Source organism: Eublepharis macularius, chromosome 4, assembly GCF_028583425.1.
Source record: "Eublepharis macularius isolate TG4126 chromosome 4, MPM_Emac_v1.0, whole genome shotgun sequence".
NCBI lineage: Eukaryota > Metazoa > Chordata > Lepidosauria > Squamata > Eublepharidae > Eublepharis > Eublepharis macularius.
The window spans coordinates 58,959,111-58,986,891 of record NC_072793.1 but is presented as its reverse complement, the minus strand read 5'-3'; the positions used below and the strand labels follow the sequence as shown (position 1 = coordinate 58,986,891).

The 27,781-nt window shown below is 42.6% G+C and overlaps 1 protein-coding gene across 2 annotated transcripts in view; it reads right to left on the bottom strand.

Annotated features, from left to right (window-relative positions):
* The window catches only part of KCNIP1 (potassium voltage-gated channel interacting protein 1), a 129,580-nt gene that overhangs the window by 24,973 nt on the left and 76,826 nt on the right, over nucleotides 1–27,781 (bottom strand). The window contains exons 2-3 of one of the 2 annotated variants that reach the window (XM_054977226.1): nucleotides 21,117–21,149; nucleotides 6,996–7,120 (exon numbers count right to left, since the gene is read on the bottom strand). In XM_054977226.1, the coding sequence (XP_054833201.1) occupies nucleotides 6,996–7,120; nucleotides 21,117–21,149 (158 nt within the window). The remainder of the gene's footprint in view (nucleotides 1–6,995; nucleotides 7,121–21,116; nucleotides 21,150–27,781) is intronic. The other variant, XM_054977227.1, reaches the window with a different exon arrangement.

Sequence of the window (27,781 nt, the reverse complement as noted above, 5' to 3'; positions counted from 1 at the left end):
TTGGGCAAAATTTACATCTGTTCATACATGCACTTTCTCTGTAGTAGCCCCCATCTTATAGAATGGCCTGCCTGAGGAGGTCAGGAAAGCTCCCACTCTCCTTGCTTTTCGCAAACAATGCAAAACTGAATTGTTCAGGAGGACTTTTTCAGTCAGGTAATAGGGCTGTGCTGTAAGCAGTGATTCAGAGAGGCATCCTGGTAAAGGGACAGGGACTATAGACTATTCTACTAGGTACTGTCTGTTGATGTAGATATACTCCTACTGGGTAGTTTCAGCATAATTAAAGATGTAACATTTAATTTCTTATGCTTTGTTTCACAGTATTTCATCTCTGTGTTAGGATTTATGATGTTTTCAAATTTCTACAACCCAATTACTATTGTATTTGTTCATTGATGTCCTAGCTGTTGACTTATTGACTTGCACTGTGTAATCCGACTTGGGTCTCATTGAGAAAGATGAACTATAAGCAATCAAAAAACAAATAAATAAAAAAATAGAGCATAATGAAGTGGACACATTATCAGTTTAACAGGGTGGTGTTCTTAGCTGTAGGAAATAATGAAACTGTAAGCAATGTTTTCCAAGAAACTCAGTCTGACATCATGGAAAATGTGTGTGTGTGTGTGTGTGTGTGTGTGTGTACTAAAACGACTTTTTGAGTGACACAAGATTATGCAGGTTGCATTTCTTAAAAATAAACATTGTTTGGGCTTGACTTATGATTCATTTGCCTAAGCAGGTGGATAATATTTTTGGTCAATCCCTGCAATGGTTTTCAAAACTGTAACCAATTCTGTATTATTACAGAATTATTATACCAATGTAGTCTTTAGCATCCCAAAAGAAATCCCTCAGGATTTCCTATCTGCATATCTTGTGATTTCTTTGATCACAGTCTATAGTTGTTTCTAAAAAGGTACAATTAGTTCACATTTCTAGAACATATACATTATATCTGCATTCATAGCTTGACATCACCATCAGTTTGTATTCTCCAATATATATATTATCTAACAGTTGTTAAATGCCATTTCACTTTCTTCCACATATACATTAATTACATTTCTGCCGACTATACAGCACAATCCTGGGGGAGGGGGTGAAAGGACCCTAGAAGCTGACTAGGAGTTATGCCACATATTCCGGATTTACTCTGGTGCAATCCCACTACGACATCCCAGTGGTCCAGTGCCGCTCCACCCAGGTCTTCTGCCAGTGCATGGCCATGGAGGCTGGGTGGGGGCACAACTGTGTGTATGCCAGTGGGCAGGCCAGGGGCCAGGACGCAAGTTAGTTGGCTCCCTAAGCTGCTCCAGGCACAGGAATGCTCCCAACAGCAGTGGAAAGTTATGCCACGAGAAATGATGCCGACAACCACAGAAACCAATCCACTAACACTCCTTCAGTGGCCAAACTCCCTTTCCCATGCCCAGTCAGTCCCTCGGGCACTCTACATAACCTCTGGCCAGGGCACCCATGACCCAGGTAAGTAGAGAGGCAGCTGGAGGCTCTGCCCAAGACCCCCTTGCTGTGAAGACTTAGAGTGCAAGGCAGGAGAGGGTACTTGTGGTGGTGGGGCAAGAGTATGCAGGGGGAACTTTGCAAAATTGGGGGCAGAGCCACATCCAGAATGTCTAACAACTACCACCCAAGACCCCTTGGAGGTTACCATCTCCAAGTCCTGAGTCCTGGCTCGGGGAAGGGTGAGGGTGCACTGACAGGTAGGAAGGAGCTGGTGAGGTGGCTGCCTCAGCTCATTCATTCACACTAGTCTCCCCTCTCCCCCACTCACCCCCCCAACACTGGCCTCTGTGCTTGAGGCTTGCAGGAAATGTGGTCCCTGCCTCCAGGTAGGCAAGGCCATACCCATCAAAGAGACAGTTGCTCAGGGAGCCAGGCTCAACACAGCTGTTTCAGGGGGCCTTCCAGCAGCCCATATCAGGTCTCCATTCAGACTTCCTCAGCTGAGACCCCCCTCGGGCATAGGCAAGAGAGCAGCTGCGGGGAGGGTCCCTCACCACACATGTCTTTGTTTCCTTTTTAGGCAGGCTGTGACCCATCAGGGAGACCATGGAGCATGGCGGTTCCAGCCCGCAGTGATTCTTCCCAGCTGCCATCTGAGCCCTGCCCTCAGAGCCATTCCCTGGGCAGCCTGTGACTTGACCATGCTCCTGAGAAGTCAACATGAGGAATGGCCCACTGACTGCTGTGCAAACAGGCACAGCTCTTGTCCTGGCCAAAGGAAGTTGGCAACAAGCAGCCAGACATCTTCTTCACTGTTGACAGTTCAATAAAGTCTGTGTCAAACAACTAGTTCCTCTGTTCCTCATTGCTCACCCATGACTGACAGTAGCTCCCCCTCCCCTCTTCCCCCCTTGGCCACCCCCATGGCAATGGCATATCCATGGGGATGGTCCCCAGCCCTGGGTTGCCAGGGAGGTGACAGCCCAGAGGCTCCACCAGCCTCCTCTGCCCCAGTGGGCGATCAGCCCGACTCAGCACCTTTGGGGTCTCTGGTGGCCAGGGGGCAAAGTCGATCCATGGGAGGGGGGCAAGCCAGTCCACGCTCTGTGTGCACATGCCCACAAGAGGAGCTCCACACCCCCAGTGAGTCTTTTCACTAGTGAAAGTGGGGGTCTGGACAAGTGGCTGCCCATCATTTCCCCATTCCAACTGGGATCATTAACCCAGGGAGTACCGAAGTAAAGAAACAGGTGGCAGGAGGACTGTGCCCCCCCAGATTGGTGCTTCCATATGGAATACTGGTCCTCAGAGGTAGGAGCACATGTGTGGTGGTGCTAGCATGTGCCAGCTCTCTTGTGGTACTCATAGGGTTAACAGTCCCAATTGAACTTGCCCAGGTAGCTTGAGGGCTGCCTGAAGTGGCCTTCTTGCCCTGGCATAGTGAAGCCACCCAGCAGCTATGGAGGAATGCAGGGTAGCCATGGCAACCATCAGAGTGGGATTCCAGGGGGCACCTCTCTGACATGGCATGACTGAGACAGGTGATTGCCAGGATGCCCCCTTCATCTGCATATTGAGATCTTTTGTGGCAGCTGGAAGGTTGGGATTGTATGCTTTGATTTGTCAGCTACTTTTGTAGCCTTGTGAGGGCATAAATAGAGGGTAAAAATCTTGTAAATAAATATTATCTTGCTCTTACTGCATTGTCTTCTGCTTTTGTAATTCCACTTCCTACATCATTTATGATATATAATGTTTCATGGTGGGGGGTTGCATTGGTTTCTAATTTTTCCAATCCTAATCTAATTGCATTATTTGATGTCTCATGCTATCTGTTTGCATTGTTTTATATTGTGCAATCTACCTTGAATCTCACCAAGAAATAAAGTAAGTAAATAAATAGATAAAAAATAAATAATTGTCTCAGTGTCTTACAGTATTATGGGCTGGATCCTGTGACTGTCTTCCGCTAAATTGGATCCTTACACCAAGCCTTCCTCCATCAGCTAAAGACTTCCTTCAACAAAAGAAGGCTTTTTCCATCAGAGAAAGTTTCCTCCATCAGAAGAAGTCACTCTCTATTGGAGGAAGTATTTCTCCCTTGAAGGAAGACATAGCAGAAGAGAGTCACAGGATCCAAACTAATAAATCCCTATAAATTTTAGAAAGTTGAATCACATTTTCATATATTCTGGCAACTATAGGGGACATCATTTAAGAGACTTTCAAATAAAAACCAAGATTCTTCTTCACAAAAGTCTCCTGCCAAGCTGTCAGAATATATGAAGACTATCAACAAAGCCTGTTGTGGGAAAAAATACAACGGGCTCTAGAAAGGGGAGGGCTGGCAGGCACGTATTTGCTCCTCCTCCACCATTGATTCCAGTTGGTGAAGGAAGGGGGTGGGCATTGTCATCTGCTCCATACATGATCTGCCTGATCTTGGCCATGTGAAGGGGTGGTGGGCTTTGCTACCTCCTCCATGCACGATACATTCCGGGTAAAGGGGGAGATTGCCTCCTGTTCTGTGCCTGACTACGGCTGGGTGAAGGGGTGGCATTGCCACCTGCTCCCCACTGGGTGAAGGGAGGAACAGGCATTGCCTCCTGCTCTGAGCCTGATCCCAGCCGGGTGAAGGTGGGACGTGGGCTTTACTACCTGCTCTGCTCCTGATCCCAGCTGGGTAAAGGGGGGGGTGAGCATTGCCACCTTCTCTGCTCCTGATTCCGGCAGGTTGAAGGGGGGACAGGCATTGCTGCATGCTTGGATCCTGACTCCGGCAGGGTGAAGATAGGGTGGGCATTGCTGCCTGCTCAGTGGCTTTTTACAGTAGGTTGAAGAGGGTGGGCATTGCCACCTGCTCTGCTCCTTATCCCAGCGGGGTGAAGGGAAGAAGGGCATTGCTGCCTGTTCTGTGCCTGATCCCAGCCAGGTGAAGGCGTGAGGTGGGCATTGCCACCTGCTCCATTCCTGATCCCAAATGGGTGATGATGGGGGTGGGCATTGCCACCTGCTCTGCCACTAATACAAGCTGGGTTAAGGCAAGGATGGGCATTGCCTCCTGCTCCACTCCCATTGCCATCTGATCTGCTCTGATCCCAGCTGGGTTAAGGTGGGGGTGGGCATTGCCACCTTCTCCACTCCTAATACCTGCTGGGTTAAGGTAGTGGGTGGGCAAAGCCACCTGCTCTGCTTCTGATCGGAGCTGGGTGAAGCGGGGGTGGGCTTTGCCAAGTGCTCCATTTCTAATACCAGCTGGGTTAATGTCGGAGGTTGCATTGCCACCTGCTCTGCTCCTAATAACAGCTGTGTTAAGGTGGGAGAGGAAATTCCACCTGCTCCACTCCTAATACCTGCTGGGTTAAGGCGGGCGGTGGGCATTACCACCTGCTCCGCTCCTAATATCAGATGGGTTAAGGCGGGGAGTGGGCATTGCCATCTGTTCTGCTCCTAATACCAGCTGGATTAAGGCAGGGGGAGGGCATTGACACCTACTCTGCTTCTAATACCAGCTCGATTAAGGTGGGGGGTGGGCACTGCCACCTGCTCCGCCACTAATACCGGCTGGGTTAAAAAAGTGGGCAGGCATTGCCACTTGCTCCATTCCTGATCCCAGATGGCTGAAGGTGGGTGGGCATTGCCACATGCTCTGCTCCTAATACCAGCTGGGTTAAGACGGGTGGGTGGGTGTTGCCATCTGCTCTGCTCCTATTACCAACTGGGTTAAGGTGGAGGCAGGCATTGCCAACTACTCTTCTCCTGATCCCAACTGGTTCAAAGGGAGGCAGGCATTGCCACCTGCTCCGCTCCCAATGCCAGCTGGGTTAAGATGGGGGTTAGGCATTGCCACCTGCTCCCATCCTGCTCCCAGCCTAGGCTTCCCACCATGGCACATTTTCTGGAGGGACATGGTGCCTTGCCTAGGCTTCCCTCCATTGCAGTGCCCTCTGGTGGTGCACCAGGGTATAAAGTGAGTTGTCTGAAATACACTTACTCAATTATATAGTAAGATGTGGTTGACCTCAATGAAGCAGCAACCTGGAACAGTGTCCACAATACAGTAGCTTTTGACAGTCCTAGGTTTCTGACCATTTAAAACTGCCCCTTTCCCTACTGAAGTACATGAAACAGCAAACAGAAATGTAGCAAGAGCAGGTTATCTGTCTTTTTATCTCCCTGAAAAACAAATTTTACCACATGATTTTCTGTATATTGGCCTAGTATTAAAGGCACAGGAGCAGAGCTAATTGAAAAAGAAAGTGGCAATGGAAAGAATCCTCCCTGACCCACAGTTGTTTATATCTTCCAGAAACCACAAGACAGATAAAGTTTCAGATGAGGCAGGATGAGCTCTGTTATTGGATATGTGGTGCACTTCTCATACTGCCTCATTGCCTCATCGTACTCTTTATGGGGACTATCTTGCTGCATGTTCTACCACAGATTTTACTATGATAGGGTCCTGTGGTAAAACCCTCCTTACTACTACTTAGGAACATAAATAAGGCCAAGCTGCCCAGATATGAGCTCTATTTCTCAGAAGGAATATGTATATTAATGTAACACATAAGAGCAACTGCTGTTTTGGAATACTGTGCTTTCTTTGAGGATTTGAAACAGGAAAGGTGTCTAACCAGTTCTGACCTCCTTAGTATGTTAAGGTGTTAAATTTTCTGTTCTAGGAATGCTATCTTACAATTGCACCAGTTAAACTTTACCACCTATGTGGTAATTTTATCAATTCTTATCCCATGTTTGCCATTTTCAATTTTGATAGAGTTTAACACTCTTATTTTTTACGTAATCACTCAAGTTAATGTACAATACCCCCATAAAAAGTCACCTGAAGCCCCTTCATATTTGATATTCAGTAGGTTCTCACTGACTGCAGCTTTCCAATAAAGCACCTGTTCGCATTGCTATTTGTTCACGTTGTTGTTCTATTGTTCATAACTGAACTCTTCCAGAGTAGCATAGTTCTGTTATCTATGTGCTGCAGATTGTATAGAAAAGGACCAATTTCTGAGCAATTAATTTTAAAAGTTAGATAAAGATCTCAAAAATATGGATGAATACACATTACTTACTTCACAGTCAGGAAATAGAAAACATTGCCAAGTCAGCAACTCCAAAATATTCAAAACCGTCAGAGTTTCTGATTATTCACACTGAAGTAAGACGAAATCAAGGAACGGAAATAATGATTGTTTGGCAATTCCAAACTCAAATAGTTCTGAACCATTCAATCTGAACATGAGGTGAGTGGAACAACATGCCACATTTGCTGAGTAATTTGTGAGCTGCATATTTATCAGCAACTGTAGTTTTAAACGTGTTATGATGATGCCATGAAAAACATTTATACATTTTAAGGCAAGCCTTATATCTCTTTGGCACTAGAACAAGGAATAGAAAAAAACATTCTTCCTGTTTAAAGCATATTAATGCACATTAATCATTCATGTTACAAAAAAAACCCTCAAATGTCAGCTGTTTCATAGCAATCACCATTGCTCTGCTCTTACATTTTTGAATCCTCTGTAAAGCACTTGAAGTTCTCTCTTAGTGAAATTGGTTTGTGCCTCAAGTTGTTCCAGTCCTTCAGGCCGATGGCATACTGTGGTCATTTCTAACTCATCTTCAATTTTATCTAGAGCAAAAGACACAAAGATGTATTTAGGCTGCATTCTTTGTATATTGAAGTGATGGAAGAAGTAAAAAGATTAATCTTAAAAACAATTTAAGCACAATTAATGGAGTATGAATCTAACCTGAACAGAAATACAATCAAACCCTAGAAAAAGAAGCACGCTTCACATTTCTTTTTCAGGGTTCACATTTCTCTTCAGTGTCACAATTTTCCTTAAAGATCACCACTCATTACTGCTGTCAGGAGACCAACTCATTACTGCTCTCAAAAGACCGTAAGATGTTTCCATCCAGCAAAATGAAGATATTTCTAAGGAGTTTAAGATGCTCCCATTCATCAAATAACCTTCTAAATTCATACAGACAGACCTGAAAATACTCCAGCCCAGCAGTATGTCAGAGCAAGACTGAATTCATAGTTTGTTTCATGGGATTCTGTATAACATGGACCATATATATTTAAACATAGCAGACAAAAGCTAGGATCCCAAGCACATCCAAATGGCAGTATGCACCACTGAAATCAATGGAACTTACTTCCAAGAAATATATTTAGGATCAGGGTGAGCAATGCTGACAATGGAGCAGGCATGGAAATTACTATTTTTCTTTTGTTGTGCAACAAAAGAGTTTGAAGGATTAAAGACATTCTAGCCAAAATGTTATAGCAAAAGACCTGTGGACATTGATGTGGGTTAAGTTCATACAGGTTTCAGAGAAAAGAAGAAATAGTGGGTAGGCAGTGGGGTGAACAAAGTACAAAAAGTTTCATCTAAATGGAGAGGTAGACAAAAACAAGCGAAACCTCATTAGACAAAATGTCTGCCTTTCCCTATAATTTGGAGTGGAGTTGAGTTGCTATCTAGTTTTAGCTAAAGGCCACTTTTTGGTTACAGTCACCAAGGAATAGTTTCACTATTTTATTCAATCCTAAATAGGGTTGCCAGCCTCTAGGTGGTAAGAAAACAACAGAGGCTCTTGTGGGTATGAGTACAGAAACAAAAGGCCCCAAATCCACCACGAGCTCCAACCACTCACTCCAATTTGGCAGTCATGTACTCTTTTTATACTTAATAAAATGCTATGTGCTGATGGAGTTACATACAATCAGACTCGTAATCTGAAAGGCACAATCTACTCCACACATACACCATAAATCCTATGTTAATACTTTCACAGAAATCCTGAAGCTGAGCACAAACTGTAAAAATCTAGTGCTGATGTATTCATATCAATTATAGAATGTGCAAACATACTGCTACCCCTGAAAAATACAAAGGGAGAAAATACAAATGAGGTTCATATAATGTCCATGAAAGACCGTTCTTTTCTAAGGAGTCCGGTCCAAAGTGCTCATGTGCGTCACAGTAAGTAATCTCAGGTGATGTTTGAAATATGAAGACTCTCTTGCTCAATGTTCCTTTATTTTTCCACAGGTATCTGGTCCTATAGGACACCTGGCTCTCCAGCTCCTGTTCCTCCAGTCCGTTCAGGAAAAGAATATCAGGGTAACCCTTCTCTTGATAGGTGGCTAGCTTCACTCCTGTTTTGTTAATCCTTTTTCAAGGAGATTGCACATGTTCCAAAATTCATTTCAAATCTTTAGTCATTCAGTGTCCAGCAAGCTATTCCCTGTGGTATTCCTACTGGTGCAAGGAATTATGTAGAACAGCTTCCCAATGGAAACAATGTCTTCCTCCCTCTCCTTTCAGTAATTTCCTATCTAGTTTTGTGGCCTAGCGCCATTGGTGCCAAGTAAATCGCTTCTACAATTCAAGTCTTATTTTAAGAGAAGAACTTTTAAGTTCACTCATGTGGATAATATTGTTAAAGTAAAATTGCAGGAAATATATGAAAGAGAAGGTTACTACTTCATTGAGGTTTATTCAATGAAAGAGAGAATGTGAGAAAATGGCTGAACCACTTTTAGAGACTCTTTTTTGTAGCTACTAAAGATTGGAGGGAGGCAAGTGCAACAGGCAAGAAGTAAATTATTCTTCAAGAATGACAGGGCATATGACATAAGCAATATTTAGTCCTATCAATGGTTTCAGATGAGAAAACAAAGTTCTTTTAGCTCATGTCCCCAGTAATTGATTATGAACTCCAATTCCTACTCTGCAAATGTTTAAAAAGAATATCTGACTTTTAGGGGACAGTTTAAAGTTCCAATATTTGAAATGTACTTTTTTCCTAGTTAGCTATACCTCACCCTTTCAATACATGCCAGCTTTTCAATAATCTTCATGAGTCCTGAGATGCACAGGGGAAAGGTGGGTATATAAATATTTTCAGTATTCCACTTGGAGCCAGCTGGGTGACCTTGGGTCAGTCACAGCTCTTCCAGAGCTTTCTCAGCCCCACCCACTTCACAGGGTGATTGTTGTGGGGATAATAATATGACATACTTTGTAAACTGCTCTGAGTAGGTGTTAAGTTGTCTTGAAGGGTGGTATATAAATTGAATGTTGTTGTTGTTATTATTATTAATAATAATAATAAGTAAATAAATAAATGTTAAGAACTCAAACATCTGGCAGCCTTTAGACATGCTATTTGCCATCTCTGTATTCTATACAGTAACAGCAGTTTAAAGTACTTGTACAAGCCCCGAGAGTCAGGAGCCTGGGAGTGATCCTGGATGCCTCCTTGGATATGGAGGCTCAGGTCACTGCAGTTGCCTGATCTTTTTTCCATCTTCAACAGACCAGGCAGCTTGCCCCTTATCTCCCCCTTATCTCCCCCTTATCTCTCGACCCCCAACTTAACTACAGTGATTCAGGCAATGGTCACCTCTAGATTATACTACTGTAACGCACTCTGTGCAGGGCTCTGTGCAGCGGTTTCAGCTGATTCAAAATGCAGTAGCGCATGTCATCACTGGAGTACTGAGAAGTGCACACATTACACCAGTACTGCACTAGCTGCATTGGTTACCAGTAGAGTACCGAATCTGATTCAAGGTATTGGTACTAACCTATAAAGCTCTATGTGGACTGGGACCTGTGTATCTTCAGAACCACCTCTCCTCATATGTGCCCCAGAGATGCTTCGATCTAGTGATAAACAGCTATTAATGGTCCCCGGCCCCAGGGAGACTTGCCTAGCGTCAACCAGAGCCAGGGCTCCAGCCTGGTGGAACGCTCTGTCTAATGAGACCAGGGCCCAGCAGGATCTGCTATCATTCCGCTAGGCCTGTAAGATGGAGCTGTTCTGCCAGGCATTTGGTTGATGCTGCGTAGGGCCCTTGCCGGCCAAATAGGGTAGAATGGGGCCCTTCCTACCAGCACTTCCACCTCCAAAAATAATTGTTCTCTCTTTTTAATTATTTTTAGTGACAAGTTGGAAATTGATTAATCGAACTATTTTTGTGCTGCTTTGTATTTGTATTTTAAATATTTATATTGTATTTATTGTGTTTTAAACTGTGGTCTGTAAGTTTTTAACGTGCACTAATGTAATCCACCCTGAGCCTGCCAGTGTGGGGAGGGTGGACAAGAAATTTAAACAAATAAATAAAATAAAAATATTTTTATAGAGTTTCGTACACCAACATCATGAGCAACTATTTTTATGACAATATGCCACATCACTATAAACCAAACATTTTCAGAAAAGCAGTTTTGAATACCAAAGTGTATCATTATCATTACCATTATTTTGTGTGTAGTATAATTATCTTTACCTTGCCTTGTGTGGACAGGGCCTTTAGAAGAGCCATGGTTTTAAAAATGTTTCTTTATTAAAAGGTTTCTGGTATGCAGAAAGTTTTTTTTCTTTTATTCCTATTATATAGATGCAGCTTTCTTTCAGCAAGTTACCAAAATGAGAATGTTGATGTCTACTAATTACTAAACACATAATTGTCTTGAATTTTTCTCTAGAAGAAGTAACTGACCAATCAGGCAACCAGAAAACATGTGAATGCTTTCCTCTGCTGATTTCATTAGCATTGGTTTGGGACTGTAATTTTCACAACAGTAAACCTCATGGAGAAATTAGCTCCACTGAGATGGAGCACTTTTGACTTTCTAGATCAGTAGCCATCAGTTCAGAGGTTAGAGCCCTCAGACGGGGTTGCAGAGCCCCATCGGCTTCACCAAAGTGTTTGCTGCTTTTTGGAAGGAACTGGTGTTAGTGTGCATGTGCATGGAGCAAGGCCATCAGGACTCGTGTCCCTCTTTGCTTTCAAGCTGAGAGAAGCAGAGGGCCGTGGTGGAGAGGATCCTTCCATAGCTCTAATCTTTGCCTTCTTTTTTCTATACTACACCTCTTCATGATCAGTGTGTGTGACCCATTCCCAGGTTTCTTGGCTCCTCGTCTTACAAGAGCCATGCAGACATGCAGGTCTAAAACCACTGAATTCCAAGCCTTGGTAAATGCCACAAACAGGATGCTACTTCTTCTGAACTGTTTGCTCTGTTTTTTATCTGGTTGTTCAAAAATGGTCTATCATAAGAATAAAAGTCCACAAGGACATGAAGGGAATGATATGGGTTGCCAGGTTTCATCTGGACAGTCCGCTATTTTTATGGACTGTCCAAGGGAAACATTCTCTAAATACCAGATAACCTGGCACTACCTCCCCTCTGCTCCCACTTCCAGGCAGCTTGCCTGTCCAGCCTGGTTGCCCAGCCTCCTAAGCACAGCAACAGGCCAAGGGAAGTGGCTAGGGAAGTTGCCAGCCAGCCTGGGCACCCAGGGTCAGCATGATGATGTCACTTCTGGTAATGACATCATTGCTCTGGGATGGGAGCGCACATACTCTGCATGTGCGCAAATGGAAAAAAAACCCTGTAAGTGCCACCCCCCTTCTCTCCGGGGTTCAATATTATTCTGGAACCCATCTGGCAACCCTAGCAATGACACTTCGTTGTTGTTTTCTCAAGCAAATGATTTTCAAATGCATACTGCTTTTGAAAATGCTTCTAAATGTGAAGGTTCTCTTTAGCCATTATGACTACTAATAGCCATTGATAGACCTCCTTCTTCAATTTATCTAGTCTTCTTTGAAAGGTATGTCAGCCTGTGTCCATCACCACATCCTCAAAAGTAAGTTACATAATATAATTTTGTATTGTGTAAAGAAGTGCTTTCTTTTGTCTATCCTGAATCCATTGGCTATTAATTTCATTGGATGGTCCAATTTAGAGGTGGATGGATGCTATACAGGTTTCCCTGCTGTAACAATACATACATATTGAGTAAAAAGAGTACCATGAAATTGATTCAGGGTAAGGACAGGGATTATAGCTGATTTTATTATGTGTATAATTACTGAAATGAGAGTTTTATCTATCACCATTGTAAGTCAGACCCCCAAATACCTGGAATTGACATCATTACATGTAAAATATGATAGGTCTTTGTGTTCCATCCTGACTTAATCAGACTATTCTAGAAATTATCAAAAATAAAGTTTGTAGTGTTTTCATAAAGACTTAGCAATACAGTTCAAATTCCAGTACTGCCATGAGCTCAGTGTGGGCTGTGGGTAAGCCACTCCTCTCAGCCCCATTTACCCAGCTGTATTGTGGGGATAATAACAACAGTGACCTCGTTCACCACTTTGAGTGGGCCACTAATCTGTCTAGAAGAGTGACATAGAAACACAGTAATTATTATCATTATCATTATCATTATTATATTCTGGCAGTATATTAATGAACTATATTTAGTTATGCTACTTTGGTCAATAGGACAGAGGAGGCTAATATTGTTATCTTTTGGTTAATTGGCAGGAAGTCTGGAAATAAGCATTTGACTTGACATCTCTAGCAGTATAAGGATATAATATATACTTTGGATTTTACAGGTGTGCCTTCACATTTAAGATTACCGATTGACTGGCTGCAGGAACATTATTAATATGCTATAATGTGTTTGATAATAATACATTACTAAAGAATGCAATGTTTTCAACGCTATACATTTTAACTTGACCTTTGGTCCTTCCTCATCTTCTCTTGGGTCTTCCTCCTTTTCATGTTCTGCTGAGTTTGCTTTCCAGCAAAATAGATTTTGATTCTCTAATATATTGCAGCAATACTTTTATATCCCAATCTTAATACTGAGTTTGCTGGACAGGTACTTTGGAACTTGACTTTAGGCCCCAGCAGATGTGAGGTGGTTAATGGAAGAACTGGCCATTTTGTGGCCAGCTTGGTGATCTGTTGATTCCTCTACTTGTCAGTTACAGCTGGATGTAACAGATGTATTGCCTGGTGAAGGAAAGTCAGAATCTTGCCTGGTGAAGGAATGCCAGAATCTTTAGATTCACATAATATACATACAGCAGGATTTCATCCACCAGCCCCAGTCTCAATGTCTCTGTGTTCTACTGAATATCCACAGCAAGCTGCCCTATGTTTATAGGCTCCTCCATACAGTTAGGAACTTTGTAAAAAGTCAGGTCTCAAATGACTGGAGGTGAATACATGTATAGGGAATCACTGCAAATTGTCAACTGAATCAAGAGACTGAATTCTGAAAGCTGCTCACCAGAGTCCAAATATTATGATTTTGCTTTTGTTTGGGAACCAAATCTGTGAATCTTTGTTTTTCTACTAGCGCGCTTGTCTTACACTAATTTTTTCCTATTAAATGTTAACACTTTCAGTCAGTTAGCATATAAATGGTATCATATACCATTTACCATATAAATGGTGTCAAAATGGCATAAAAGAAATAAAAGGAAAGAAATCAACAACTACAAAAAAAAATCAGGCCAACTAAAGTAAATGTTGACGGCAACATACAAAAAAGTCTGTATGAGCTCATCTCTAAATCCCACTCCAATGTACACAGTCAATGCATGGATGATTGCCCTTTGTAGTTCCTTGGTGGCACAGGGGAATTTCTATGAGGAGTAGATTACAGAAGAACCAATCCTGGCTTATTACTTTCCCTTTTACGTCAGAGCTTTACATAGGACCTCTCCTGCTCAGGCTGAAATTACAGTTCAGCAAATAGACACATGTCCTTGCTTCTTGCATATAGACATAAAGGAGTCTATGTAAGTCATTGATTTTGGTGTTGATTGTGGGAGGTACAACTGTGTTATTTAATAGTTCCTACCATTTTAGAAAATTTATTTGGGATTGTTCTGTGCTGCTTTTTCATTTAGAGATGTTCCAGGAGGCATAACCTGATAAAATCCCTGTGAGGTAGGACAGGCTGAGAGAAAGCGATTAGCACATGGACACACAGTGAACTTCATGGCTGTGGGAGGATTTGAACCTGGGTCTCCCAGCTCCTAGTCTGTCATTTTAATCAGTAAAACACACTGGCAGTCACGCTCAGAATCAGTGGCAATTGCTGATATTTAGATATTTCTGTTATTTTTGTTTGTTCATTATATCAACAGATAAATTATCAAAGGTTTTGTCTTTATGTAATTTCACTTACATGTATTCAAGTATGTAGTTCAGATTTTTCACAAACAGCACAGCCTCTTATTTAATACCAGCTTGCTTTATCCTGGCTAGAGTCTTTTTGGTTTCCTTTAATGGCTTTCATTACTACCAATTTGGTGAGCTTTTTTCCTCGTTAATCTTTATTTTTCCCAACAATTGATTCTACATAGGTTTGTCTAGTTTCCTCCAGCTTTGCTAATTTGCAATATGGTATTTTCTCTAGGGATGTGCAGGTCTTTACTTCAAGTAATTTTTTCTGAAACCATGGCTGTCATTTAAACAAAACACAGCACATTTCACCAACACAAACTTCATTGACATAAATAGCAGTCAATATCAGCTTGTGTAAAGCATTTTCAAGATCATTAACCAAATGTTTTGTTGACAGGGCCAAAGCTTGGAGGGACAAGATCCAGGGAGCAGCCAGTCAAGGCTGGAAACCCATTATCATGATGATAACCGCATTTATATACCACTTTTATAGACAGATTAGTGCCTCTCTCAGAGCGGTGAACAAAGACAGTGTTATTATAATCCCCACAATACAGCCAAAGAGCTGGGGCTGAGAGGAGTGTCTTACCCAAGGTCACTGCTTGGCTCATGACAGTAATGAGAGTCAAACCAGCAGAGTGCTGATTTGCAACCCAACCATGTAACCACTATAATATAGCAGCTCTCAAAAATCAAATGGAGAATGGTTTTATATCCTGCTTTTTCCTTGATAGGGGCCCTGAGGCAGCTTTCTATATGGTTCCCCCTCCTCCACTTAATCCCCACAACAACCCTGTGAGGGAAGGTTAGGCTGAGAGAGTGAGACAGGCCCAAGGTCACCTGACTGGGCTCCATGGTCCAGTAAGGGATCTTGATTCTTGAACCTGGTTGTTCAAAATCCTAGTCCACTGCCTTATCCACTGCACCGAACCATCCCTCATGATATGATTTATTTAGGTCATTTTAGAAATACAATAGACATTTTTCTTTCATTTCTCATTAGATTGTATCCATGGGATAGAGGTGTGCATGTAGAGGGAGGAGCTGGTGTTAAAAGTTTTTAATGAGGCCAGAGAATAATGCTTCTTGTTAAATTTCTAAAGCATGCATAAGCAACCTAGTTGTTTCACACAAATTTGACTGGCCTCAAACTTCCAAGGTTTCACATGCAGAGGTGAACCAATCCTATTACAATGCAGCAATGACCCCCCTCAGATTGTTTAGTCTTAAATTGGTTAGTCTTTAAGGTGCTACTGGACTCTTTTTGATTTTGCTACCACAGACTAACACAGCTAACTCCTCTGCCTCAGATTACATTGTTTATTCCACCTCTAGCTAGTTAATTTCTAAGAGGCTGGTTCAATGGTTCTATTGACTCCTGCTTATTTGGGAAGCAGAAATAATGTGCATCTTCTGACTTCTAGTTCCCAGCTTCCAATTTCCACGCTCAAGTTACAAGCCTCCAGCTCCTCTTTCACTACAGATTTGAAAAATTCCCTCTCTCGCCATTGTGTTTTCTAATACTCCAGAAAACTGCATGGACATGTGCTCCTCATGCAATATTATTTCCACACATAATAGGCTGTTCTGGCCATTGCTTTTCTTTAGTTTGACAGGATCAGCTTAGAGCAGTGAGGGCTTTCTCCAATCCCCTTCTTGCATGATGCCTTCAAGTTTAGGGAGGAGGAAGAATGGTCACCTTTTAGGCCTAGCCAGATAGAAGTCATTGCTGTCAGAGAAATCTCTTTTTTTAGTTTTATTTTTAAAAACGTTGTGGTAGAAGGAAATGGGGGGGGGGGGAAACAATAATGATTGTGTGATCATTATTGTCAACTGGCTGGAGGCAAATGTAGGCAAGCCAAATTCCAATAAGTCTGAAGTAATGGTTACTGTGAGGATTTTGACATTGAACATCTTTCATGGACAAAGCTTCAGCATTCCCTGCTCACTCAGTCTTGCAGTCTGGCTGTGGTCCCGGAGTCAGCATAATGAACTTGGGCAGCTGATAGGGAAGGATATTGGAAAAGAAGTTCTGCTGGTATCCAGAAACATCAGTATGAGGGCAGAGCAAGAGACATCAACCTCTTCATCTCTGTTCAGACAGCATGCAATTTTGACATAAGCCTTGGATGGTGTGGTGATAGCGGAGAAAAGACTTTCCCTTTTTATTCTTCAGAATTCTTTTTCATGTAATCCTAACTGACCCTTAGTGTGTATGAGAGAGTTTTGCCAAGGCAATGCCGAGTGAGAGCATTGGAGGGAATGAGTTTTTACATCACAGGGGTGCTCATCTTAACTGATGAAAGGCATCAATAAACCAGTGGAATGGTAACTGCTTTCTCCTTAGAATGATTCCTTCTAACTTTTGTATTAATAGATTTGGCAGTAGATGAACCTGGACAAAGGTGGAAATGCCAAGAAGAGTGATGACTGAACAACAGTGGGGGTGCCCAAATCTGTGGCAGGAAAGAGGAGTGGGCATTGGGAGCAGGCAGGGTCTGGTTAGCAGAGTGTAGGCAATGAATGGCAATCTCGTTGCAGATCTTGCTGTAATCAACAGTATGTCTCATCCTGGCCATGCATGTGAGCACTGTGAAACTCTTATAGGACAAACTTTATGAGAATTGATCAGTCAGTCAAAGAAGCAGGAGCATAGCAGGGGGATCCATACATCGCACAGCTATGAAGCTGACAACTTGTACACGTTCTAGAACATGACTGGAATCTTATACCCTTCATTAACCTCATCTCTCAGGAGCTGAAATTTTAAAGGAGTAGTCTGGAGTCCATTGTTGTTCCATTGATCCTAAATAGGTTTGTTGACATTGTTGGCAGGATAGAGTAAGAAATAATAAGGCTTTGGTGGAAGGTATGCCATTTCCTTGGAAGGTTCTGGCTTCTGGTGATTCTGTCAAGTCTTCATGTGAGGTCCCAGATCAATCTCTGTGAAGAGGTCTTTGCCTGTCTTGTCTGCTATCCATACCTGACTTTGATCCTACTGTTATCTGAACTGCTGTACTCAAGCCTTCCCCCACCACACACACCTCCAACCTCTCTGGTAGGGGTGTGCACTGGGGAAATATTTGGTTTTCCCGCTTTGGATTTACCCGAAGCAGGAAAAAGATTCACAATAACCCAAAATCCGAAGCTGCAACCCACTTCAGGTTCAGGTTATCAGAATCGCTTCGGTATGCTTCGTAATGATTCAGAGCATACCGAAGTGAGACCCCCACCTCCCCTGAGGCCCCCCTTCCCCCAACCCCACTTTCCTGAAGGCCGGAGCAGGCATCTTTGCTGCCGCAGAGGCCAGCAGGACGACAGGGAAGGCTGCAGCTGGCGCCTCTGCTGCCCGTGTTGCTGCTTCAGCTGCCATGGCAACCAGCAGGGCAATGTGGAAGGCTGCAGCCGGTGCCTCTGCTGCCTGCGCTGCTGCTTCAACCACTGCAGTGGCCACCAGGATGGCGGGGAAGGGCGCAGCCATTGCCTCTGCTGCCCGGGCTGCTGCTTCGGCCACCACGGTGGCCAGCAGGGCGATGGGGAAGGCCGCAGCCGGTGCCTCTGCAGCCTGCACTGCCGCTTCCGCTGCTGCCAGGATGTTCCAGGTAAGTGGGGTGATGGTGGAGGGAGCCCCTTAAAAAGGCCCCGAAGCTTCCCGAAGTGACCTGAATCGCTTTGGGAAGCTTTGATTTGGTATTTCCGATTTGGGGCCATCATACTGGCCCTGATTTGGAAATAATGAATCTTTACTAATCGGGCCCGGTTTGTGTCCCCCCCTGAACCGGGAACCCGAAGTGCACACCCCTACTCTCTGGTAATATCCTCCTGGCTATTAGCCTTGTGGGGACTTAAACATTCAGAATGAGGTCACTTCTTTTGGTGGAACTCATAAGTTCATGGCTGCCACAAGACCTGCAATTAGACTGTGGACTGTGTAGGTCATGCTTCCAAATTGATGTGTTCTTCATTTGGATAGGACTGGTACAGAAGCAGATCACCCAACTCTGCACAAAGCTGGTATGGCTAATGCTCATACTGACTATCTCTTATCTATTAAAAATTAGTTTAATCCCATGCAGCCAAAAATATAGGGACAAACTATATAGCTAGGATGATAATCTATGTGATAATAACTGAAGCCTAACGGTCTGATAGTGAAGAGAATGATTTCTGCCATAGAGGTCTCCAGTATGAAGGATGTGTGCTAAGTCCATCCTGCTGTGCTAAATATCCATGCTAGTAATATATTTTTCACATGCAAGGTGGTGCCAGGGTGGCCAAAGGGAAGTGTAGGAGTGACTCCTACCACCAACTTGTCATGTACCGTGTAACAATTCGGTGTGGTTTTGCAATATAATGGCAGGTGATGACAGCTCTTTCCACACACAAGTATGAACATACCTTATTTATCTGTCACCATGAGAACTATTCTATTTGACAGTACTGTGAATCCTACTTCCACACCAGTACCTACCAACTACATGTCCTCAAGAGCACACTGCTCTTCTAGAGTTCATTACACTATGGTTGGAAACCATTTCATTCAAACAAGTTAGAAAGAACTCCAGTCTGACAAAACCGAACATTTTTTTCTAAGGGAGGGCTTTAAAGTTCCATTTAATAAACTGTATAGGAATAATTTATGCTTACTGATTACAGGATTAGATAACTGCATTTTACATACTCCATGTGATTAATTTCTTCTTCTCGTGTAAAATTAATTATGTAAAAATGTACTTGAAGTGTCCACCGTTAGTTATAAAACTGCCATGAGCTATACAGATGTGGCATCTTTATCACTGTAGGCGAAAGGTTTAATACAATAGGTGAAATTCACTGGAAAACATTTCACTTTTATTATCTGCAATTTAGGAAGAAACCTTGGGAATAATTACTTTCCATTTGTCTGTGACTTAATTAAGAGTTTTTTTAAAAAGTCTCGGAGTTCAAGGCCATGATCCAACATGACCATGTGAACAGCTAGCAATTTCTTTAAATATTTCTTTGTAGCTGCGGGAGTAACTAGAATAGAAAATTCAAAAGAATAACTGGCTGTATGTGTGGTTCTCCACTACATACAGATCTGTTGAACTGCAGACTTCCTTTTGCTGACAACTCTAAAGCTCTTAACTATTGTACCATGGTCAATATCTACTACAGGGGTTCCCAACCCTTTTGAGCCTGTAAGCAACTTAGAAATTCTGAGACAGGGTGGTGGGTGGACCACAAAATTCTGAGACAGGGTGGTGGTTGGATCACAAAATGGCTGCCACAGGAGATGGAGCCAATGACCAATCAGAAGCCTTGGCCGATTCCAGATGACTAACCTTAAGGCGTTTCATGCCACCCTCTTCTGGATCACGACGGGGAAAATGCGAAATATCGCGTTTCCTCGCACGAGTTTTGCGCGACGACGCGCAAAACTCGCGCAAGGAAACACGATATTTCACATTTTCCCTGTCGCGATCCGGAAGAGGGTGGCATGAAACGCCTTAAGGTTAGTCATCTGGAATTGGCCCTTGTTGGGCAAAAGCCCCTCCTGGCCCCACCCACTTTCTAAAAACCTTTGACGGGCACCAGGAAAGTTGTCAATGGGCAGCATTGCACCCAGGGGGGCCATGATGAGGATGTCTGATCTACTGTTAGTTCTTCCAAGGTAATGCAGTTTTATTAACTTCAATCAGGGAAATTATTCTTGGTTTACTGTATATGCAGCTTGATCACATTAATCTTCCACCATACAATAATATCCTCCTGTATATATATTCATGATAGCATGGAGGAATTTAGCAGCATTAACCAGTCTCAAACACAATCTCAACTGGATCTGTTTCACCTACACAGAAATACTATAGTTTGATATCAATCAGACATATTCTCTTACCACACAAATGACCCCAGTTTGTCATACATGGCCACAATTATTACATTTGAGAAATTTTAGGTTGGGTCCTACTACTCCACTCAGCTAAGCACAGATCCCTTTTCTGATACAAGAAACTTTCTGCCAGTGTAACCGTTTCTTCCTCCAGAGGAAGATTTCATTTGCGCTGGAAGAGTGCTCTGCACTTAGCTAAGTGGAGTGTTAGGAGGATCCAACATATTATTTAGTTGGCAGACTGTGACTGTCAATTCAAGACTGGATCCACATCTTTTTTTATGTGCATGTTTCTGCGAATGTTTTCTGAGGTCATGCTCCCTAATGGTTATAAAATGCCCCAAACGATAATGTTTGATAATAAGGCTAGAAGGAGATAGATGAAGAACTTAACTGGTTTACTTTACTATTGTTAGCCATCTTCCTTGGTCTTTGGTTTGGAAACAGTATACCACACATTTAATCACACAAACTATCATGTGGTAACGAACACAGTAAAATGATCACTCCATATTAAATATGGGCACAGGACAGTGCTGGAGGTCAGTAACTGTCATGTCGAAGAGGCCTACTTTCCACCTCAGTGTATGGCTTACTGTTCCAGGGATAAATTAAGCTTTGGAGGTAGGAAAGCTGCAATCATCATTTATAAAATTGTTAGAGTAGTAAGGGGAAAAACTTCTTTTGAAAGTCAGTCAAATTGATTTAAATTTTACCTCTCGGTGACAGGTAATACCACCGGGCGAAGTCTAGGAAAAAGTAAGAAAACAATTTAACCAAAAAAAGAGGAAACTATATACAGTTTTAAATTTCTGGATGGGATCTATTCTTCATTTGAAAAGGGCCCTAGATTCTATATGAAAAGATTTTTTCCCCCTCATTCATTGGATGTGACATTTCTAATTGCATGGCCCTATCATCTTCCCCAGATGGTGAAAATAGATGTTAGGCCTCCCTCTCCCTCGCATGAAGCCATATGACGACGAGTGACAAGACATGGCGGGAAAAGAAGCATGCAACCAGTCATGCAACCATGCAATCAGCAGGAAAGGTTGACAAAGAGAAATCAGAACAAGTTTGAAGAGTAGCAAGCCCAGAAATTGAAGTCATGTGGAGTTTTCAAAGACATATGATATTCTTCATGCAGTTTAAATGTTAAGGAAATTGGAAAAGTTCCTCTTTCCACCAATGGGAAGATCTAGTCTTCTTTCCTGCTCAGCATACTCGAGCAGCTGTAGGAAGGAAGATCGGTTACTGCAAAGAAAGCAACCTCAGGTAAACTTGGCGTTTCCTTACCAAAGCAATCAGAATGGTTACATTTCTAATTGTAACTGAAATGCAATTCATTGGCCCCTGTGGAGAAATAGAGTTATTAGCAATTCAGGAAAAAACACAAATAAGCAAGAAGAATTGGTGAAGTCTTTTCATTGCAGCTAATTCACATTCACCATCCATCAGTTCAAAATCCTGCAAATTCGATTACAGCCACCTCTCAAAAGAAATCTAGCCACCAAGTCTCAGTGTACCAATAAGCAATTCTTTCCCAGTAGTAAGTATATGATTCAAGGGTTCTGATTCTGAGGAAATCCAGCATGAACTCTATAGCTTTGCTGTTATTTACTTGGTTGCTATCTGAGCCACTTAATACATTAGCAGTGCCATCCTAAACAGAATCATACCGTTCTAAGTCCATTCAAGTTGATGAGCTTAGAAGGGTGTATCTCTGCTTAGGATGGAATTGTAAGTATCTTCCCAATCTCTTGCATCACATCCTTCAGTCCATAACAACCCATTTCCCCATGGTCTCTGAAAGTCCACAAATAGGTCTCTCCTGGGTTTCTTATATGCATCATTTGTTTAGCTGCAACCTGTGGTGTCATATGAATGTGTTGCAATTTGAAACCACATTGGAACTGGACAAAAGTCCTATTAACACTCTCAGTAGGGACATAAACAATTTAATCAGCCGTAAAGATCAAACTCTGTCTTACCAATGCATGAAAAAATTCAGGCTTCTTTTTAAGAGTTAGGAAATGTGCAAAGGAGTTTGTTATTAACAGCTTCTTTGGTGTCTGCTTTATGTGTTATTCTCAAGGGCTTGAATGGGTCACTTTGCATTGGTGCAACTAACAGCAGCTTGTAAAAATAAACACAGACTGCTCGTGTGAATTCCATAGAGTCCACAGATAGCTTGTGTCAGATATTATGTGAATCTTTATCTTTGTTCAGAAACTAGTTTACTTATTGACTGTGCATTTGTAAACTGAGTTACACCCTTTAGAGCCCACTGAAGTTGATGGTATTCAGGGATACACCATCAGGACTGCACTGGATATAACTGAATCCAAGTTCACATGTGTTTGTAAAATTTGCCATGGCTTTCTACTTCCCATTATAGCATTGATATGACGATCGCTTCACGCATTCTAGGAACTATCAATTGCTTGAAAGGATGCTTGAAATAAATGCAGCATCAAACAAAAAGCTAAATGTGTATATAATTTCCATAGTCTTGTTTAGAGAAAGATCTAGAAGCCAGGAAGTCATTAGCTTTGAGGTCGGGTTAGGTGGTTATCCCCACCCCATCCTGGCATTTCTCCCCGCCCCCCAGTTTTGCTCTGTGCTGTATTTCATGGCTTGCTTTCCTGTGCATTTGGAGCTCATTTTCCTGAAGTTTCCCCCCTTTATACTACAACCAAATCTAGTATGATATATCTAGCACATAAGAAACCATAGAATCATAATGTGCATTCTTCAATTATAGGAGATAATCTCTTTGGAATGTTTTAACATTGATGGTCCTACAATACAGGGTGTTGAATTTTAGTGATTTATAGTCCAATCTTATCATATGCATGTTTACTTAGAAGTAAGCATCACTGTGTTCAGTGTGGGTTAGCATGTATCAGACTGCAGACTCAAAGAACCATTCTGTCCTTGGATATGCATAATGAATGTATTAAACAAAACAAAACATGTTTTGACCAAAAAGTTTCACTTTAACATATAATAAAAAGTTCAGTGAGTAGAGTTGCCAACCTCCAGGTCAGGTCTGGGGATCTCCTAGAATTATAACTGATCTCCATATGACTGAGACCTGTTCCTTTGGAGAGAATGGCTGCTTCAGAGGGGGGATGCTATGACATTATACCACATTAGGGTCCCTCCCCTTCCCAAATCTCACCATCCTCAGGCTCTACCACCCAAATCTCTAGCAATGTCCTAACCCAGACTTGGCAACCCTATCAGTGAGAGCTTTCTACAGCAGCTAGTAAGACGCGTCCTACTGTGATAATATGATGTGCAATATCAGAACATTGTCCCTTGTACATCCAGGTAGCCAAAGCCATTCATTCAAACAGTGTGGATTGGATCCTAAAACTGGAAGTAGAGCTGTTACACATGTGAAATACCATGTTTTTCTCTCATATTTTGTGTTTTGTCAGATTAATTGTGTCCAGACTGTGTTTTCCACTTGCACAAGGTGTTTCAAAAGTTGCAGACTACAATATACAGAATTATACAAAGAGCTTTTCAACCACTTTAGAGAATCAGTATGTCGTACAGGAGTGTTGCACGGCTTGCCTTAATAGAACCATGCTGGGCCACAATTATGTTCTGTTGGTGGATTATGGAACCCAACCCTGTATGTGCTTCAAAAAATAAAAACAAAAAGGGAATATGCAGCAAAAAAAAAACACTATTAAGGCTTAGCTGAGCTACAACCACATTTATGCTGCAGCTTGTTTCTTTTGTTGCCTGACAAGTTGATAAATATTATTGTGCCCTGTTGTATTAACATATTATATAAAAAGAAGATTGCTTTCCGAACCCCTGTGAATAATACATGCAATGGCTGGCATTACTTAGCCCCACCGGCCCCCAGCTGCTAGATTATAAAGACAGAGACAACCGTGAGATACTCCTACAGTAATTTTAAGCTACCAAACCCATATGGCATTTAGGGGGGTTGGGTACAGACTGGATGCAAAAAAATATCTGGTGTTGTCATTCTTAAAGGAAAAGCTAACTAAGGGCATAATTTAAAAAAAAATCTGGAAAATGAAGTTTCCAGTGGGGAAATGCACAAGCCTTATTAGTGTTGCTTTTTACAGAAATAGGTTTGTGACTATTATAAACTTCTTAACCGATCTCAGCCTCCCCCATCTCATCTCTGTTTCAAGTAGCATTCCTCCCTCCATCTCCCATAGGCTATAAAAGTTCAAGAAATATTTTCAAAGTTAGAGTACATTGGAAATGTTTGCAGACACACACAAATGCTTGCTTTAATTTCCCTCTATCTTTATTCTCAATCCATTCATGAGAGGCTGCACTGGCCATGCAGGTGATACAAGTGGCCTCCTTTTGAGTTGAGCAGTGAGGGTCGATGTTCAAAGCTTAATTTGCCCTAGGGCTGCTTGCTAGGGGTCATAAAAGTAGGTCTCATGACAGAAGATCTGCTAAGGAATTCCCGCTCAAAACAAAGGGCACGTGAGTTTAGAGGCATGGGGGAGAAGAAGGCAGTTTCTATCAATCAAAATTTTATGTTTATATCTTCCAACATTTCACAGATGAAAATAGAAAGAGAATTGTAATATCCTCTGACATGATGGCTCTGGCAAGCTTCATTTCTGTGCATGTGGGTCATAAAAAGCTACTCAGCCTTCCTGTATTCTCTGTACAGCCTGGTTTCCCCTTTTTCCTTTCTCCCCCTTTTCATGCTCTTTTGGTTTGTGCTACCTCCTAGCCTTAAAAGAGCATCCCCTGCTAAAGGGGTAGTGCTTCATTTATTTATTTACATTATTGATAATCCACCTTTGCCCCCCACCCATTCAGAATGAAGAGATGGACACAAGACTTGGGTGAAATAGGGCCATTTATTGACCAACAATAACTTAAGAATGGCAAGGGGTATAACTAGAGGTACAGGTTGAGCCAAAGGGTCAACTGGACCTCCTCAATCTGCCTGGGTGAGCACCCCCTGCCCCAGCTGCGAGCCATCCAAGTGCATGGCTGTAACCCGGATGGCCAGGCAAATGGTTCCCCCCTTAAAGCTCCATATACCCCCAGCCATGAAGCCTGAGGGAAGGACTTGTACAGGGGGTCCCAAGGGCAGTCTGCCCTTTCAGCTGGCAGCCGTACAGCCCACCAGCTGATCCCAGACAGACCCCCATTCTCCACCAATGGGGAAGTGCCACCGGGTGCTCACTGGCCCACTCTGCCTACCCAAACTAATCTGCCAGGAACCTCAACAACTACTATAACAAACCCATAAAAACTCACTAACCAGCAGTACAAGGTAGGTGAAAAACACCCCTACCCATGGAGCCAATCGGGAAAGAGGCAAAAAAATTCCTACCTGGCCCCAGAAAACCAGCGACGGGCTAATCCTGTACTGCAAAGAAGGGTGAGGTGGGTGGGTCGAGCTTTCAAAGGTGACTGCTGGGGTGTGAGAGGCAGAGCTGGCCTATATAGGCCCATCCCCCCCGCCAAGTTGCCTGGATGCCCGGGAACACTGTGGCTCTCTCCCCCTCTATTCAGGGAGGCAAATGGCGGCACCTGGATGAGTGCACTGCATGTGCCCCTGAGAGTGCCATTTACTCACTGAGACTCAAAGTGGATTATCACCCTTCAGGTGAGGCCTGGAGTTCTCCCAGAATTACAACTGATCTCCAGACTACAGAGATCAGTTCCCCTGGAAAAAAAAATAGCAGCTTTAGCGAGTGGGCTCTAAGGTATACTGTAGAATATAGGAGAATCTGAAGTCTCTCCCCTGGCACTGCCTCTAAATCTCCAAGAATTTCCCATGCTGGAAACCCTAAATTTCTCTCTAGTCCAACCTCAAAATGGTGTCATAAGCATGGTTAAAAATAATATGATGATGTTTGCATCAAATATTTATACATTCTTCATTTCTGTATTTGATTTTTTCCTTTAAATACATACTTATTAATAAATTCAGTTTGGAATATGCAAGGCAGCAGTTTGGAATATTCTATGTATGAAAGTGTACCACAGCTTCCTCACCTCAACACTGTATCTCAGATCATGCTGCTTTCTTGATTACAAATAAATTTCATGTCCTGTGTTTTAACTAAAAGGTAACTCATTTTTATGATCTTCAGGATGTCTTGGAATAAATTTATTTCATAATTTCAGTTTTCTACAATCAGAACTCCTTCTCTGATCCAAGAATAATTAATGAAGTATGTAATTATAAGAACATAAAGACTATAGAAAAGGAAATGTCCCAATTATTTTATCTGATATAGCTTATATATGTTAAAATGGGCATTTAAAAAGCATTGCTCTAAAGTAGCTCTGCTTGCAGTCATGTTCCTAAATGGCTTGGATCTCTAATGTGCCCTCTTCTCACTATGGAATCACTGCATTTTGCCTTCAGGAACAACAGTGAATAACCAAATTTGATTGGCTAAATTGCATTGTGATGTCATCACTTTCACTATGTGAACCCTCACTGGCTGGAATAGCGAAGAAGAGTTTTTAGAAAGGTAAAACACTGCTTAAACAGTGGTACCAGATTGTAGGAACAACAACAGTGAGACTATTTGAAAAAAACCCAAACTGTTTTTCTTTTTAAGACTTCAGGACCCTTAACAACAATGCTTTTACCAGTGTGAATAGAAAGTTGGCCTAGATGGGACCTAGCATTCTCCTGGAATAACAAATGAACTCCAGTCTACACAGATTAGTCCCCTTGGAGAAAATGGTTGCTGAGTTCTCTCCTTTCCTCAATCACCACCCTTTTCAGGCACTGCTACTATATCTTCAGGAATATTCCAAGCAAGAGCTGGCAATCCTACATACAGGGCTGTTGTGAAGATAAAACGGAGAGGAAAATGATATGAGTTGCTTTCAGTCCATATTAGGGAGAAAGGTGGGGTATACATGAAGTACATAAATAAAAAATGAACTATTAAAATGCACTTGTTCTTTGCTCTACTACACATATATTGTTTGCAAACTTTGAATAAAATCTCAAAAGAAAAAAAGACTAACAGGCCAAATCTGCAGTTATGAAAATTTGGTACACCTGGCTGCAGCAATGCTGCATAAGCCGGGGGCCATGTTTTGCTGGCTTGCCCGGGGAGGAGACAGACCCCTTCCCGGGCATACGGGCATTTGGCTGGGGGGCGGAGCTAGTGCCTTCAGTAGGCAGCTCCGCTCTCCCAGCTTTCAGTGCTGCCTTTTGTTCGGTGGTGGAAGGTGCTTCCAGCCCCAAGCGGCTCGAGCGGCTTGCGTGTGTCGCAGTGCTCTGAAGAGCGGGGAAGGCAGCGAGGAGTGAGCGTTTGCTGTGGCGGCTTACCAGCGATGGCTGAGGTGGCGGCGGGACGCAGCAGTGGAACGCGGCAGCAGCGAC